The sequence below is a fragment of the Amblyomma mixtum genome, chromosome 5 (genome assembly GCF_055824585.1).
Source record: "Amblyomma mixtum isolate Tamu chromosome 5, ASM5582458v1, whole genome shotgun sequence".
In the NCBI taxonomy this organism is placed as follows: Eukaryota; Metazoa; Arthropoda; class Arachnida; order Ixodida; family Ixodidae; genus Amblyomma; species Amblyomma mixtum.
The window spans coordinates 147,517,158-147,535,644 of NC_143016.1; the positions used below are offsets into that span (position 1 = coordinate 147,517,158).

Here is an 18,487-nt window from a genome sequence, read left to right on the forward strand (position 1 = left end):
CTCAACAGAAAGGAGTTAAAAGGGAGTAAAGCTGTCCTCTAGTGCACTCCCTTTAAAAAGGAGTTCACTGACAGCTTACTTTCTCATTACTCCCATATAGGTGTATTCATACTTGGGGTTTATGTCCCTAATATTCCTTCGCTGTGCCATGCCATTGCCATAGACATTGGGGTGTCACTGTAAAAAAAACTTGGGCGACACTTAAACTCCGCATTAAGGGTACCCACATGATAATGTTAATGACTCCCTGCAGTGGCTTGGGCTCCTCTTTACGTATCCCTTCGCAGACACGGTCACTCTCTGCTTTACATTTACAGATCGCGGGGAGTCCTCATACCACTGCTGTCGCAGTTAGGTGGTTAAAGGGGCTTAACGTCCCAAAGCGACTGAGGCTATGAGGGACGCCGTCATGAAGGGCTCTGGAGATTTCGACCACCTGGGGTTCTTTAACGTGCACTGACATCACACAGTACACGGGCCTCTAGTGCAAAGAAAAAACCCAAAATGTTCCTTTTCCTTCTCCAGCGCTGAGTGATAGCATTGGTACTGCCCCCGTGCCCTTCCCAGTGCACTGCAGCCCACTACCATTCGGATGACACGATTGCAGATGGCACAATATACAGAGTAAGCACTGCCACATGCAAAAACAACGCCTTTTCAATAACACCCTCAGTGGTAAGCCACTGATATCTGTTTAGTTACAACGCACTACTATGCTGATGGTAAAGTCATTTACCCCAGAGAGAGTCCCCTTGTACTATTAACCTCTTATTACATTTACTGCTGCAAGGGGGATAAACAGGGAATGAGAACAAACGCATTAAACAGCAAAGATCTCAAACTCAAATGATGAAAATGTATGCAAAAATTAAAATGCATGACCACTGCAGTCACTGCAGGAAAACAAAAGCCTGCATACAGGCCTGTGTTATGAGCCACCATCAAACAGAGGTGTTCATGAGGCTAAAGCATAAGGCACCAAATAGAGGATGTTTCTACAGAGTTCACGCAAACAAAACGTAGATGTGCTTTTTGATTCCAACAATACATCTCAGCATGAAATCATAGCATAAAGAAACCAATGTGCTTAGAAAGAAAAACAAACTATATAGATATATTGAATTATGAACAAAAATATGGACAAGGAAAGGCACTTAAATGATCAGGGCCAGTCCTAGTCATAAATGTGCCTTTTATATTTCTTTTTCAATAAACAGATTCACAACAGCGCTACGGAACGAGGACAGAAGGAACACGAAAAACACAGGCAGCGCCCGTCCTGTGTTTTTCGTGTTCCCTCTGTCCTCGTTCCGTAGCGCTGTTGTGAATCTGTTTATTAAGCATGAACCAACTAGCCCACACCAGAATGCTCTTAGAATATATTTTTTTTGTCCGTGTTCTTGCTAGTGGTGCACTATATTTGTATTCAGAATGAACCACCGCGTCCAGACAACTGGCCGCTTAAAGAAAAATAAATGTTCAGGTTTCATACAAAAGCAGAGGTGTGAGCTCACTCAAGTATCGTATTTGTAAGATACTGATAGTTTTCAGAGGCAGTTTTACATTCCTGGTGTTAATGTGTGCCGAATTCTTAGTTCACAGGCGGTGGATGACACTGAACTCGCGAAACAATGCTCAGCCACTGAAACACTGTGGTTGGTTCTAAAATGCAGCCTTAAGTGCATGCGCAGCACGCTATGACCCAAGTTTTAAGACAAAGTCGACTAAACTAATTGTTCACTGCATCAAGCTTGCTGTATGTCTGAAAAAAAAAAATGACAGAAAACACAGAACATGTTTTGTCAGATTTGCCATGAGGAAACCTAGGCTGACACTGAGGAAACCTAGGCTGACAGTCAACTGCACTTCATGCGTACATACTACCGTTGTTTTGTGCGATATACAATGTGAAAGCACACAACATCAGCAAGGTCGCGGATAATCCGCGATACAGGCTGATCACTGATTGCTACTCGGGTACATTTTTTTTGTATAGATGGTAGACTGATAACAGTGTCCCGCACAGTAAACAAATAATGATAAAACAGACAAATTCTATTCAAGCAAGCTTTGCTACAGATCAATATACGATTGTGTTAGCTTTTGAACTATTTTTTCTTGTCTCATCTGATATGCACTTTTGCTTTATGATGTTCAATATTTCACTCAGGTGCTGCATGGATACAACAGCACACACCCTGCAAAAGTGCAGCATAAGCAACTTATCAGAAGTCTAGTAATGTGATTTGATGACATATGAAAAAAAACATTATGCAACCAACAATAACCATAAACAGATGCAAAAACTTTGTTTTCAATTGTTGTTGTTTTAAAGGAAATGGCGCAGTATCTGTCTCACATATCTTGCTGGACACCTGAACCGCGCTGTAAGGGAAGGGAGGAGGATGGGAGTGAAAGAAGAGAGAAAGGTCGAGGTGGAACGCAAAAGGCGCTATTCATTCATTCATTCATTCAAGAAACGCTGACATAACTTTGGGACAAATACAGGAATAAAGAATTACACATTTATCTTACTGCTGGTAGATCTGCGCTAATTTTTATTTATAATTAATGCGCGACGCACGAAACCCTGCCTAATGCGCATATACAATTCTATCCTTTGATTTGCCGTTCACTTTGTAAGAGTCCACATGTAGTACGCACCACTAGTAGCACGTCGGCCTGCAGGTGTAGTACCGTAGTACATGTCGGGGAGTGTGAGGTGAGTTCTCTTAAATGAACACTGCTCATGACAGCTTGATTCACTCCATATTTCATCATACTATTTATCTTAGCCGCGACAAGCTATCTCACAACACCTTATCGTGTGCGAGCGTTTATGTTTGTTCCGCTGCGAGTGCAACCAAGTAAAACTGGCAATGATAACAAACGCACTCACTTTCTCATGAAACAAGAAGTGGGGAAGACGGATGCAGGGACAGGTCAGCGGGGTTTAGTCAGACCGGTGGTAAACTTTTTTTTCCGCCAATCACGTGATCTAGCTGCATGTCATAGCTGTCCACTTTTTTATGCAGTGCACAAACAAGTTGGATTCCAACTGCTGCAGCCTGTTCTGCTTCACTGCGCAGCCCAGGTGTTCTATTCCTAACTGCGCTCCGTCGCAGTTGTGACCGGATGCGAACTCGCCAAAGCGGCGTGGTCGACTAGTGCATGACGCGCAGCTAGTTAAGTCGTTAAGTGGTTGCCATCAAGCAGCTATATCGTACAACGCTACTGCAATGTAGTATGACCGACCTCCTACGCCGCACGTTCAGAAAAAGAAGCTCGTGGCGAACAAATACTCGGCTCCTCGAACGCATAGGTCTCGAGCCACGCGAGCGCGCGAGCGAACCGGTGAATCACTCCTCGTGCAGAAACGCGTCAGTCGATCGTGCCAGCTGGTGAGACAAAAGTCACGGCCTTTGGCACCATCACAGAACTTCCTCGACACTGGTCACAAGCGGGACGCAACGTGGAGAAGCCGCAGAATGCAAGCATGCCCCCGAGTCGCGGCGTGGTCAACGCGAAAAAGAAACATTTCGAAGCGACCACTTACCGACGATCAAGGTGGCTCTTGTGCAAAGTCTGACCAACGAAGAACACGCGGCTGATTTGTTACGTACGCATTGTCATCGGTCACGTATTGTTTACCGGCAAAAACGCGCGCATCGCAACTTCGCGAGGTTCGCGAGCGAGTCCGAAAAGAAACAGCTGATTAGGTCGACGCTAGCGACACCCGGTAAAACAACGGTGTTGTCTGAGGGTCAGCCTTATTTTGCCGTCCCAAAATGAAGGCAGCCGCTGGTAGTCGGGATTTGCTGGTGAAAAATTAAATCCTAACAGGCTGTTCACGGATCGCGCTGCTCGCGGGGACCCAAGCGCGCGGAGTTCGCCGTCAGGTGAGCCCTGCCTTGCCCTCCTACTCATCTTGCCCTCGGAGGAGACGCGAAGGCTCAGAAACCTTTGGTCGAGAAAGGTGTAGCATCCTTTGGTTGGTAACGTGATGGGAAGCACGCGAGATCACCTGTGCGGCGCTGAGGCGGTGTGCTGGGCCGGATTTAATTGCAGGAACGCAGTGTGTGCAGTGGTAAAGAACGCTGTTTGATTTTTAGCTCGTTCGTTTCTTTTTCAGGCTGAGACGTACACCGGCCAGCAGCCTTTGACGCGTACTGCAGTGCGCACTGGCGAGCGATCCCCGTGCGTTGCGGCGTGTTGAGAAACGGGCGTGACGCTGTAAATTTAGAAGTTATGCAGTGATCATTCCTTTCGTGAGTGTGAGCTACCGGACGCGATTCTCGGGTGGAAAGCCTGTTAGTCGGCGTGCTCGGCGCCCGCGTCCCGACCGGTCCCGTCCGCCGTCTACGGATTTTCCCAACTTCATGGTCCGTCGGGTTACCGCGTTTCGAGCTGCTGTTGGATCCACTAGTGCAGTTACAATCGCGAACAGCGTGTCGTGATACTGTCCAGCAGATTTCGCCGCAAGGGTGAAAAGAGATGCACTAGTCGCGAGCGCCCGGCGTTACCTGGCGAGACCCGTGCCCTTTAAACCCATTCTCAACTTCTCGTAACGGCGGCGGAAAAAGCGTGGACCTCGGTTCTGCCTTTCGTCTTTCGTTCATTGATTCCGAGACTGGACGGTGATGGTCCCAGCTGATTCACAGTCGGAGCGGATACGAAAAGCGCTCATGCTGATGCGTTTGACCTGCGAACTACTGCGAGACTGCATAGCGGAAGCGCGTAGAAGTTTCACGGCCTTATTGCTTGCGAAAACATTTTTCTAGGGCTTACAAAATAAGGGGAAGTCATTATGCCAGAAGCGCCAGCCCTCTCAGCTTCCCTGTTAAGCAGCTGATAGTAGCAGTAACCGTAGTTGCACTGATAGTCATCTTTTTCCTCTCACAACCGTAAACCAAACAGTTAAGCTAGATCTCATGAGAACTGTGCTATTTGATAGAAGCGAAAACTGCATGACCATTTTGGTATTCTCATTGAAAGTGAAAAGTATCACTTTCGAGGTGTCTCTCAGATAATTAGATTCCATAAATGGAGATGAGAAAAAATGGTGATATGCAGTAGAAGGCTGAGTCATTAACTACATTACTGCCCATCAATGTTGCTTAATTTGCAGTCATCATCATCTTTCATTTGACTTCTCTACTTAGTACTTTTTTCTCGTGGTTTTCCTTTGACCAATTTGAAAATATCCGTTTTTTTTCTTTTGCAGAGTCTGAACACTGAGTTCAATTTTATTGCCGGCTACGCTTGCACACTACGATTTGGCATTGTGTAACGAGCTTTGTGCCAGTCCTGTGTTAGTGCTTTGCCAAAATATTCTTTGTGGAGCACTTTTTCAAATTCCAAAGTAGAGCAAATTTTTCTCAAGTGAAACCACACGTTAGTTTTTGTCACACATCATATTTCGTCATGATTTTTGTCTGTCGCAGATCGAAACAAGCTAGCCTCTTTGTTAAAAGACTTTCCATTGTGAAAATTTACCTTAAACGCAGACTGATTAGCTAGTTTTTAGGTTGTGTTGTCATTGTGCTGCGTGTGTGGAGAGTGCAATCAGCATATTATAAAGTGAAAAATGCTGCTGTCTATAGGCCATTACTACTCAGAATGAGTCATTTGAAAATTGTACTGGTTTCACATTGAATTCTTGCTTAGCCTTCTGCCTACAAGTGCAGTGGTTAAAGTTCTGATTCTTCAGTACATTTTCTGGCAGGTTGGAAGGTAGAGTAGTTGTAACACGATTTTAGTCATGCGAAACAAACTCCTCAGTCCCGAATAAAGCTTCCACTAGAACAGCCTAGAAAAACGAAGCGCGAACTAATACATTTAGCCATACAAGTGTCTGTAGCCATCTTATTCTTTTATTGATCTCTACCAGCTGTGTTTTAGCTGCTATGGCAGGTGTACATGCAGTATTTTTCAACATTTGAATTGGGCACGTGGAATTGTGCTGCAATGGAACAAGACACGGGAGAGCTGGAGAACATTAAAAAGAATGTTATGAAGATGAATCATGAAAGAAAAGCAGTAAGTACACCACGCTGCTCAAAGAGAGAAAGAATGCAAGAAACTAGAAACAAGATTAGTACTACAAGCATATAGAGGTGTGTATGTCTTCCCATGGACAGTGCAGAAATATCTATCACACTCTCAAAAAGGGGCCTTATTTCGACATCGACCCAGTCTGAGTGCAGTACGACATAACTGGCTTTCTAGCCGCCAAGGGGGTATGAAGACACTTGCGATCTTCGATCCTCGCAGCCTGTGACCACCAGCATGTCTCTCAAGCCCAAGCGCATCGACTTCGAGTGCACCTGGGAGCAGCTGAGAGACACCGTCGCAGGTGTCATCACCCTCGGGAAGGTTCCACGGCCCGTGTGGAACGATCGCTTCTCATATCCTTGTGTGAGGCCTGCTACGGGCTGAGCTTCCTGCTTCCTTTTGCTTTTCGAGTAAGGTACTGATGAGAAGTGTTGCGGTTTGAGAAGAGTGTATTTTTTTAATCCCACGCAGCTCTCTTGATAGCAGCATGCTTTGAAAAAAAAAAAAAAAAGGCCGGCACTGTCTGTCCTGAGTCATGCAGATTAGACAGAGTGAGGCTTTAGGAACCATTTAATCAAGCAAGCCTGCAGAGATGTCGACAACGGTCTCCCACAGCATTGTGAGCTCAATACTTTCTTTTTGCTTATTTAACCAGGAGCTGCCTGACATTCTGCATACTATTAGCAGCTGAGTGGTGAAAACTGTTGCAAACAAATTCTATACGATGCAGCCATAGGTGACACTTCTGTGTTGGTAAATTCATGAATGGACTTTTAAATCACCTGCCGAGCTCTGAAATATGTAAAAGCAAACTTGGGAAGAAAGTGTGTCCTGTGTGTGAATGGGAGTGGCATATCTGATCTAGTCTGCTGATTATGCACCCTCTCTAAGCAAACATGTAACTTGCTGTGCAATCTGGGATGAAACTAGAAGACGAAAGCAAGGATAAGCATTCAGAGCATTCAGGTACCTCCTTGAGTACGCTACCCTTATACAGCATCAAAAATTTGGACATAAAGAGCTGATTTATAGTGAGAAGCCCTTCCAGATAGCCCAGATAGCCCTTCAAAACAGGGGTTCTGGGAGTGGGTTCCATGGAACTGTAGGCCTCCTTGGAGTGTTTTTTGGATTCCATGAACACCTGAATCCATGTGTGTCTCAACCCCCACCTTCCCTTTTACCGACTTGGTTATGAGAATAGTAGTAGCAGTAGTAGTAGTAGTAGTAGTAGTAGTAATAGTAGTAGTAGTAGTAGTAGTAGTAGTGGTAGTAGTAGTAGTAGTAGTAGTAGTAGTATTATTATGTTTATTTGGCCATATTATGTACAATATGCCCTCAAGATGAGGCTAAAGGAGGAAGACCTAGCATGCCTCCTGACAAGGCCTACACCCCGATACTGTAATTTCTTGCTGCAGGCTGCGCAACAGTCTTTATTGAATTAAGGCGTGTTTTGAGGAGCCATGGTAGAGGCCTTTGCTCTGCAGTGGGCGTAGTCAGGCTGATGATGGTGATGGTGGATCTCAGTAAGAGACAGGCATGCAGGGTTCATTAACACCTTTTGAAAGTCGTCAGGGTCTGCCAAAGCTAGAGAGATTGAGCACCTTTGCGTTAAACGGAGTTAGAACACATCTCCGCAGGCCTCATAGTTTCCCTTGGAGACTGCTGGGTGTTTTATGAGACCTGAAAGAAGTTTTCCCAAAATTTTTAGAGAGTTAGATGTTCAGTCTCCCTCAACTTGCATTTCCTCCTTCGTTTTCTCTAAGTCCCATGCTGAATGTGTTAAAGGAAAACTGAGGGCAAATGTTGGCCTGTTGGTCTGTATAGATAGGTTGCCGCGTTCTGGTTACAAAGGCACATCTTTCACTGAAAATGGAGCTTCTGTAAAGTAGAAAAGAGTGGAAAATGAAATGCGGACATTGCTGTCACCAGTCATTTTCATAAGCTGCAGCTATGCCAATGCTTTCTTTTGGGAGGGGGGTACGGGTCTTTGAGGCTACTTTGCTTCGCCATTCATTTCGAAACTACTGGGATCAAAGAGTCCTTTTCATCACTGTTGTCACAACTCATATGCACAGAATGTCGTCAATGCTTAAAGGGGTACAGACACAAAACTTCGAGCACTAACAAACAATAGTGATTTGTTTCACGGGCGTAAGGAGATGCCTTCTAGCTAGTTTCAGTCACAGGCATTGAGTGAAAAATAATTTATTATGGTTTTGAATGTTGTCCAAGGAACCACTTGGCATTTCCATGCACCTTGAGTGACGTTAAGATGTGCCCTATACATTGTGAAGTCACTGAACCTGGGTTGTTCTTAAGAACAGCGAATGCGACGCTGACGTCATCAGGAATGGAGTAGTCCATGTTGGCCAGTCGACCGTGACGACGGGGTACACTCAGCACTGGTGCTGTCCTGGGTGGAAACTGCCAGTCCAAAATCGTTTATAATTATTGACACTGTGCACTGATGTTCTCAGCCCATTTGCAAGATTACTAGGCCCCGTAGGCCTCTTTCAAGGAAAAAATTGACACCCAAAAACTGCACCCCTTTAATGTTGCATCGCAACAAATTTATTTCCCTCTCTGTCATGATTTTAAATCGAGTGGAAAGAAAAATATGTTCCATTTTTAGATTAAGCTTTCTTAGCAAAGCAGTAAAGGTGTCTTTTGCTGGCAATCATCAGTATGTTTACAAGGAGCCATGCAAATGATTTTTGTGAAGAACAAAATTTGTTCTTCGTGTTCATTTATCTGGATGTGCTCAAGAAGGGGTTAAAGGCTCTTTCTAGAAAAGTCCACTTGAAACAAAAACGTGGGTATGACAAACTTGTTGCAAAGTTTTGTTCACTTTGTCAGTGATAGGTGAAAGAATAGTGTTATCCCTTGTTCTAGCATAGTACACCTCATGATGGTTGACCAAGCTTCCCAGTTATCCATGTTAATAGACTAATGAACATGACCCGGTGGCCGAGTTTTTATCTCCAATTGTCCTTGACTCTCTGATCCACGGACGTGTATGCGCTGTGTGTTGCCTTCCCCGAGCCCCTCGGTGACCGTCTTTACCTGGAGACCAAGAGGTTTCTCAATGCCCATGTCCAACACTTGTATGAGGTAAGTTTGGTGGTGCTTTGTTCATTTAGTATTAACGCAAGGGCCGCTCAGTAGGAAACTGCAAAACTTGCATGAAAAACGGACAATAGATGGCAATAGCATCCTCAAGCGTCTATCTAAGTGGCAGATGCAGAAACTGGAAAAACTGTTGAGCGAGATAATAATGCTATTGTGACACTCCGCTGAGGAAGAGCGGTAAAGTGTTACAAGATTTTTATTTAGTGAAAAACTCAAGCTGATTGGTGTTTGTTGCCAGATGACTGTTAATTTTGGCAGCAGCTTTATCGATTGGACACAAGTGTATAATGGGACTGAGAGGCTCAGTGGCGTCACTTGTGTGGAGAATTGTCCCTAGTCGCGATCGGCATTGTCAAGGGAAGCCAGGCTGAGACCATAAAGTGCTTCAGGAGTCCAAGCAGGTTTGTGGCAGCGTTGTGCACGTTTTGCCCCCTTTTTTGCAGCTGGTCGTGTCAGGGGATGACCTCTTGGCCACCTACTACAAGCACTGGCTTCAGTACAGCCAGGGCATCGACTATCTCAACAAATTGTACATGTGAGTCCACTCGCGCAAGTTTGCATCACCGGTGTGGTGCACCGCTGGCTCGGTGTGAGCAGTACGTGTAGTCAGTTTGGTAATACGAGTCTTTGTCAAAGCACCATTGTTTATGCCTCGGCAAAGTAAAAAAAAGTTCTAAACAGATCTGATTACACCAGTTCTGAAACTAATTTGTGGACCCCATGCTTCAAAGTTAAGGGGCTATGAGGGTCTTAAAATTGTTTTTTTTTATTTGTTAACATATCTTGCTCAAACTTAACATGCAGGTATATCATTGGATGCTGATTTGGAACATGCTTTAAGATTTCAAATAGCTTGCCTGGAAGGAAATATATGACAAAATAACATATCCTAATCAGGTCATTTCTTATGGGCCTTTATAATAATTTATCAGTTAAAAGAAGCCTTTTTAAGAATGAGCAAACATTTGCAAAAGCTCACAGCACACCATAAAGCTAATAAAATGCCTATAAAATCATTTTGTTGTTCATAAATAATTAACAAAGTTGGAAAGAAAAAACAGTGTGGCAATAATTAACCCACACTTGGCCTAATTGCTAATCTGTCATGTTTAAAGGAAAAAGGAAAGCGTTAGGATGTGTGGCGGACCTTTGGAAATGTTTACATATTCTTTTAAAAGCTTTTGTTCACAAAGAAATTATCATAAAGGCCAGTAACAAATGGCCTAATTGGGTTGTTATTTTGCCATAATTTTTCTTCAAGATGAGATATTTGAAATCTAAATGCATATTTGAAATCACCATTCTATGACACACCTGCGTGCCAAGTTTCAATACGTTGTGTCGAAAAATAAAAAACAACTTTTTAGGACCCTCATCCCCCTTAAAGGTGCACTGAAGAGGATTCTGAACTTGTGTTTTTGCCGCGGGAACTCAATCTACACGTTCCTAGCATTCTTAGAAACTGCAACTTATTGCCGTGTGTGGCTGATTTTCCTAATTAAATCGAATTAACGTCCGGCTCCCGCCCCTTTTTTTTAATTCTGCCTCGTACGATGGGCGGAGTCGACCAACGCGTGAAGTTCCTTTCAGCCAGCTCCGTGGAGGCTTTGCTTTCGCTTTATTTTGTTTTTTTAGGTTTCCATGAATAAATAGTTCCATTCGCAGATAATATAGCCGCAAAATAAGCCCGCGGAAATAAAAATATGCGTGGACTATTTGCTACTACGGACTACTACGTATTACTCCGCCGATGGCAGAGCGGCAAGCTGCCACGGGACTGGGTGAAAGGCGCTCCATGCGTTGGTCGACTCCGCCCACCGTGCGAGGCAGAATTAAAAAAAAAGGGCGGGAGCCGTACGTTAATTCGATTTAATTTGGGAAATCAGCCACACAGGGCAGTAAGTCGAGGTTTCTAAGAATGCTAGGAAAGCGTAGATCGAGTTCCCGTGGCAAAAAGACGAGTTCAGAATCCTCTTCAGTGCACCTTTAAGCACACTGAATGGTCCAAGACGCGAAGGCCTGCAAAATGTGACCCTACCTGTGGCAGTCGGATTGAAGTGCTCAGCATTGCTAAAACTTTGCGCATTACCATGGGTCCAAGGAACATAGTAGACACCTCCATCTATTAGACGCCAAAAGCTTACAAGTTGTTGAGGGTTCACGGGATACAAACAAAAGTATATGAGGACAGTGCTCGGGTTTTTGTACCCATTACTGTTTGGCAGTGCATGGCAAGGCGAAGCTGCTGTACACTTTTCGCATGAAAAGAGGGGGATGTGCCCTGACTAGGGGATTTAATTAAAAAGTTTCAAATGCTTTGCACACCAGTGTACTGAATGTCACAGGTGTACTTCAACTGTAATGAAGGCCATTTCTGCACGTGTTGCAGGCGTGGCCGCAAAGGAATGCAATACTGCAGCCTTTGCTCTGTCAGTGTGTCGCTTGCATGAGGCAAAAAAAAAAAAACCCGACAAAAGTGGATTGCTGTCATGTCTGTGCTATCCAGCGTAGTTTGAATCGACTGTGAGGAAAATTTTCTAACCCAATTTTCTCAGTGTAAATGTGTCTTTTGCTGCCTAACTGGCATCATCACAACCGGAAAAAGCCGTAAAATCGGGCTTTACTCAGCTGTTTGCAGTGTCTGTTCAAAGCCAGTTAAAGTACAAGAGAAAAGAAGCATAACACTCAAATTAATTTTAGACGGAAAAAGTATCCAAGAGAGGAAATATTTGTCACAAGGGTCTTGCTCCTAAGAGAAAAGACATCTACTGCCTTTTATTATGAATCCTGTGATGGCCAGGCAATGAGAACATTTGATAAAAGTTCTGAACTTCCAGAATTTTGTTGCTGCAGACCCCTGCATTGTAGAAATCTAAAAGGATAGCATTAGAGTTCACGGCAGGAGCAAAATCCACCATCCCATGTCACAGAATTTGCCGATTGGTTGAGAGAGGTCACATGACCTTGTGACATCATCACAAGCTGCACACTGCGTTGAGATCAGCCTTTTTCTGTGCTAGGATGCAAATGTTGGCTCGGTCACAGCATAGTGGATACATGCTGCTGCAGCTAACAGTCCAAATATGGCAGTTGAGGGACAGACAATTCCATAGAAACTGGCGCAAATACACAGAAGTTTCAACAGAAGCTGCGACAAATGTGAAATTTGACTCTTAAGAAGATTTAAGTGTCCCCATGAAAAGACGTGGGAGGTTTTTTTAGAAACGCATAACAGCTATGAAGATTACGTTTGTAAATTTAATTTCTGAACATCTAAGAGGAAACTATACGCACATACTTGTGCACCGACAGTAAACTAAATGCAGTGTTCAAAAATCATTCCATCACATACTGATCCAGCTGTATTGCTGTGTTTAAGTCTTTTGCAACTAGGATTAGGGTTTGCCATACGATCTTTCAGCCTGCTTTCTACACCTCTGACAGGTGCAATGTCCACTTCTCACTCCTGGTGCACTGCAGGTACCTGAACACGCAGCACATCAAGAAGCACAAGCTGAGCGAGGCGGACCTGAGCTATGGCTCGGTGGAGCCGGCCGAGCAGCTGCTGGAGGTGGGCGAGCTGGGCCTGGAGCTGTGGCGGCGCAACATGGTGCAGCCCCTGCGCTCCTCCCTGCTGGCCCTGCTGCTGGGGGCCCTGGCCCAGGACCGCCAGGAGGGCCACTGCCCCCAGCAGAGGGTCGTCCAGGGGGTCATCCTCTCCTTCGTCCAGGTGGGTCATTGTGCGAAGGTCCGCCATCTCGCTCTCTCCCCCCCCAAAAAAAGTGGTAAGGGTTTAACTTAGTTTACCCGAGTGCACATGCAAAAGCAGGGGACACCTAAGCTCCGCCTTAAGGGCTTTACTGGGTTAGTGGCCATACATGCAGAATTGGTCATCCGCTACTTAACGCTCATAGATCGGGGCAAGTCCTCGTACCATTACAAGTGCAGTGGTGCAGCAGTTAAAGGAACAGTGAGGAGAGCACTATTAATATTTTTTTATCGCAAAATTCGATACATCGGCATGTCATGGCTTTGTTGCCACTTGGCCGGCAGCGAAAGATGCATTTATTTCTAAGAAATTTGGATTCGAAGTTGAAAAAGTTTTTCCCACCGCTCTGATTCAAACTTGGGATTCTCCTATGACGACACAGGACTAAGTGACGTGAAACATGACGTGCAGATGACGTAACGCAGACTCCGTGATTTCTGGCAGCCAGCAGTGCGGCCTAGCAGCAGCCGAAACGAAAGCTACTGCCGGCCGCACGTTGAAGGCATCTATCGGCTATTGCGGCCGTCGCTACAGTCGCTTCCCTTACGTTTGCACTGGCGTTTTGCCAGCGTTACGATGGAGCTCGCTCTCGAAGTCGTCAACGAAGTTCTCGCAAATAGACACCTTTAGCATACCGTGTACCTTGTTACCGCTAGCGGAATACCGGGAGCCCCCCTAAAGCCGGTGAGCAGGCGCTGATTGGTCCCGATGCTTCAGGCGCGCGCGTAGCTGCCGGGCACGTGGCGCCATCTGGCGACGTCAAGGAGATTTGCGCATGCATTGGCTGCGCCTGAGTGATTTGTGGCTTCTCGAGTCCTAGAGTTGTTCTAGCAACACTGCTTTGTCCTATGACGTCATCACGCTTGTACTTGCGAGTTTGGCCTGTGGCGGCGATACCTGTATTTTGGTTCTTGCTCTTTTCTACGTTACAAGAGCTTTGTTGTCAGTATGAGTGGCGTTTCTGTAATCAGGAGCTGGTATTCTGCCGATACAAGCCAACTTCAATTTCTCCTCAGTGTCCCTTTAAACGATGCCCCACTGCACTGGTAATGGTACGAGGACTCGCCGCAATCTACGAATGTGTACTTACCCTTACCACTTTTTCTCAGTTGGGTGCGAGGGAGTGCAGTGGTGCAGCAGTTAAACGATGCTCCATTGCACTGGCAGGTGGCTGTTTCTATCACAGCCACCAGTGGGACTTGTGCAACCTATGTTGCTTTTCCTGAGCAGTCTTTCACGGCCAATCATGTCATGACTGCCACCTGCCACGATGGCCAGTTTGCTCGCAATGTGTTGGGCAGGTTGTGATGACGCCACAAGTTCACGTGTCCGAGGGGTCACGACGTCTTCCTCCTACTGGCTACAGCTGGCATGACGCTGCCTCGAACTTATCCAAGCTTCCTCCCAGTGGCTGCAGCTTGCGTGATGTTCCTTTGAACTAACCTGAGCTTACCCGAATTCGGAGTAACATCATGCCAGCTGTAGCCAGTAGGAGGAGGGCGTCATGCCCCCTCGGTCACGTGAACTTGTGGCATCATCTTGTCCGAACAGCAGCTTGGGCTTGTTGGTGATCCCTCTCGAAGTAACAGCGCAAAAAACATAGACAGGACACATAGAATAGGAAGACACCACGAGCGCTGTACTTACAACAAGTTTATTTCGAGGAAAACATTGCCTGATATACTGCCTACACTCAGCACATGACACAGATACGTGACCTCTGCCGCCCGTTGCCTGATATACTGCCTAAACTCAGCACGTGACACAGATACGTGACCTCTGCCGCCCGTGTCATCACTTCCCCCCAGAATCATCGCGCGTACAACAGCTCCAGTTCTTTTCTTGTCAAAAGTACAGATGGCTTGCCGATACAGTCGTCTCCAAGCTTCATTATCTCGGTTGCCTCAATTATCTCGCGAACGAGCTGATCGGTGTGCTTTTCTATCACATTGCACTGTGCATACTCAGCCGAGCAGGTTTTTGACGGGCAATCCCTAAGATCATCTTGTCCAAGATAAGATACTTGCTCAGGGTTGGTACATCTGGAATAGTGCTTTCACACTGATGCTCGCCTTGTGGATGGGTGGCGCCCTCTACTGTAAATTACATAAGTCACTTTCCCTTTTTTTTTTGATTGGTAAGAGGAAACTTGTCATAAAATTGTCCTGTTTCAGACATCAAAACATTTCAGTGAAAACGTGCATTGGGGCAAAAAGAGAGCGTGTGAGTCATCAGTACAGTAGTTAGACCAGTGAACTTCTAGCAGCAGTTGAGTGCTGAGCAGTGCACAGTGCCAGCTTCCCTGCAATGCATGGATACTTTGGAGCCACACGATCACGTTCAGCCACCAGAGGTGCGAGCGGTGCTTGGATACCAATGCAGGACTCTGGCTCCTGTAAAGAGCCTATAGAGTAACTCATGTGTAAGCGATATACTGCTGCCTCTGGTGACTTTATTTTTTTTATTATTTGCATGAACAAGAAAAAAGAGGTTGGTGCCGCATAGCGGGTCTGGTTACTCCTTTTCACCAATTGATAGAAACCACATGGTCTGGCGATATACGGTTCAACATAACATAACACAAACAAAGACAGTACACAGCGTACAAAACAAAGCACAAGTGTCAGGAGAAGTAATATTAATGAGCAGACGTAAATGCTGTGATTGTTAACAGAACAGTACACTATACAATATACATAAGAGATATGAATAAATAAAGAAAGAAGCACAAAAAAAGCTTATTTGCAGTGTACACAGCAAAAGTAAATAACAACACTATTGAAGCACTCACTCACAAAAAAAAAAAACATGCAGACACACACACAAAAAATGTACCTTGTTTCTAGCAAACACAGCAAAAGCAAATAACAAAGATATTGCACTCACAGAGATGTAAGAGCTCTAACATTGACTAATTCAATTTTACTAAACTAGTCTTTCCCAAGCATGCTGCTATACTCAACGCTTTATTTCTGTATAATCTTGATGATATGATTATGGGTGATACAAATATCAGGATGGTAGGAATTTTTAACAGTTTCATGTGGAATTAATCATCTTGATTCAAAACAAATATTTCTGTGCCTAAATAATATACCCAGTGCTCGAGAAAACTAATTCTTTAGTTCTGTGACAAAAAAAAACCCATGTGGGAAATTTATACAGGCATCTACAAGTTTTAAACAAATTCTCAAAACCATTAGAAAATATAATGTTAAAATATTAAGATTTATGAAATTAGCATTTTGCGAACCATACACTTAGTTTGAGTTTTGAAGATCCACATGATCCAAGAAATTTTAAAAAAGTGTGATAGAAAAAATGACACGTACAAGTGCTTACTGACAACTGAATTTTTGTTGAAAGAAACAGACAGTATGTAGGTGTACAGCGACAGTGCTAATTAGAATCAGTCGATGTCACATGGTGTAGAAGGCCATAAAAGCAATAAAAGATGTATGATAATGTGGGTCAACAAAAAGCGATAACTTGGAAAAAATTTTAGGAATGGTAACTACGATGCATGGTGTAGAAAATGGAAGTATGGTCGAAAACTGATAGGCGGGTGTACAAAATTGTGGCTACACAGTGCAACCACCTTTACAAAAAAGTGTACTTTCAGCTATAATCAGGCATGCATGGTTCCCGGCTTCAGCATTCAACGTATACATGGATCGACCTTGGCATTTAATAAATCTTTTCTTGCAACTGCAATAGAAAATTGGAACCTGCCACCCGACTACATTGTTAACCAGCACGACGCTACTAAATTTCGACAGGCATTAATTAATCACTGTACTGAATAAAAGATATTGCCCATTTGTCTTAAACTTCACCCACTTACGCTTATTCTTTTTCTTGTTGTTGCCGCCTAATTCAGCCTTTTGCCCTTTATTATTGACCAACCTTGTATTGTGATGTATCGTTTTTCATTTTATTGTATTGCATTATGTTTTGTTGTATTAACGTATTATTCTCAGTTGCATTTGCTTTGTCCCCCCCTTATGTAATGCCTCAACAGGGGCCTTTAAGGGTAAAATAAATGATGATGATGATGCTGATGCTATTCAATGGTGGCCTATAAAATAGCCAGTTCACTCTTGGATAGCGATTTTGATGGATAACTGATGCAGTGTAGGCACTTTTTGATGAAAAGGGCATCTTTCAAGTTGGGGCTACCTTGTCCGAGTTTGCTGGCAAACTCTGTGTAGCCCCAAGAGTTTGCCACTGCCAAACACTTGTCAACTAGAAAACTTCAGACGATGTTGTATCAAGCCCACTGTCTTGCAGTGTACAGTAAAAGGTGGTTAATTCGACACTGACGGGACCGCGAAAAATTGTTGCAATTATCCGAATATTTAGGGGAATCCCCCAAGGTGGAGTAGATTTGTAATAAGGGAGTAATTACTCATTGACGTCCACCCGAGCACAGCCATACGGCCACAGTGGATGCCAATGAGTAATTACTCCCTTATTACAAATCTACTCCACCTTGGGGGATTCCCCTAAATATTTGGTCAACACTGTTCCCACTTCGAGTTATTGATCAATTCGCTCTCGCCCTACCATAAGCTTGCCGTCCCGGTTAGCGCAATTGGTAGAGTGACTGCTCCGGTGAAGCAGTGGTCCCGGGTTCGAACCCCGGACCAGGACGAATTTTTCTTTAACTACGAAGTTTCTGAGAAAGCTGTATAGCTTTCCTTTGTGGCCGTATGGCTGCGCTCGGGTGGACGTCAATGAGTAATTACTCCCTTATTAATTATCCGAATGTCGAAATATTGAATGAACAACAAAAACAATGTTTGCCGCAACAGGACGTACCTTTATTTGGCAAAGAAATCTGTTATCGTCGTCTGCTTTTTCGAGCGAATTTGAGCAACTACGATAGCTCTAACAGCTGCCAGGTGCTCCGCGGCACATGCGCCGTCAGGGATTTGTTCGCAGAAGTCCTCCCGCACGGACAAGGCTTCTGCAGCTTCTTTCACCGTGTGCTTCGACATTTGGGGCAACTGCTCACAATTGTCACCTTCTGACGAATTGTCATTGGCAGCGCCTGTCACTTCAATTATTTCATTTTCGGTCAGCTGACAGGACACAGAGGCGAGGCGCGCAGGCACTGCGCGCTACCCACTCGAAAGCAGCGCAGTAAACACGCTGGCAAAGTGCGCAATTACCAAAAAAGGCGCCGCCTTACGGTTAAATAACCGCGATCGTAGCAGAAAGAACACACGTAAACTAAGACACACGCCAAAACGAGACTTGCTGTCGATAGGGTTAAGCGGACGACACCAACACGACTGCTGTGACATAATACCGCCTGTTCCGTATTTATCTGTCCGTGTTAGAAAAAATTCTCCTGTGCAAAATACTGGACTGTATGGGCTGAAACGCCGACTACAAGGTAGCTTATGATAGTCTTCGTCTTTCGATATGTAATTTAACATCTAAACTTGCCTACATTTTCAGGAATCGGCGAAAAACTGCATTCGGCTGCGGCAGAACTTTTCGTCCAGGCGAGCAAAGAAGCCAGTCTGA

The 18,487-nt window shown here is 44.7% G+C and overlaps 2 protein-coding genes across 5 annotated transcripts in view; one reads left to right on the forward strand and one right to left on the reverse strand.

The window, feature by feature from the left end:
• Nucleotides 1-3,753, reverse strand: part of Hmt-1 (ABC transporter ATP-binding protein/permease Hmt-1) — a 57,567-nt gene extending 53,814 nt beyond the window's left edge. Inside the window, exon 1 of one of the 2 annotated variants that reach the window (XM_089546142.1) lies at nucleotides 3,557-3,753. The gene's annotated coding sequence lies outside the window, so the exon portion shown is untranslated. Of the gene's footprint in view, nucleotides 1-2,664; nucleotides 2,871-3,556 lie in introns of those variants that run through there. The other variant, XM_089546143.1, reaches the window with a different exon arrangement.
• Nucleotides 2,700-18,487, forward strand: part of Cul2 (cullin 2) — a 61,765-nt gene continuing 45,977 nt past the window's right edge. The window contains exons 1-5 of one of the 3 annotated variants that reach the window (XM_089546147.1): nucleotides 2,700-2,722; nucleotides 6,274-6,406; nucleotides 9,062-9,165; nucleotides 9,627-9,718; nucleotides 12,664-12,913. In XM_089546147.1, coding sequence (XP_089402273.1) covers nucleotides 6,289-6,406; nucleotides 9,062-9,165; nucleotides 9,627-9,718; nucleotides 12,664-12,913 — 564 coding nt within the window. In that variant the 5' untranslated portion in view covers nucleotides 2,700-2,722; nucleotides 6,274-6,288. Of the gene's footprint in view, nucleotides 2,723-3,738; nucleotides 3,900-6,228; nucleotides 6,407-9,061; nucleotides 9,166-9,626; nucleotides 9,719-12,663; nucleotides 12,914-18,487 lie in introns of those variants that run through there. The other 2 variants (XM_089546145.1, XM_089546146.1) reach the window with 2 other exon arrangements.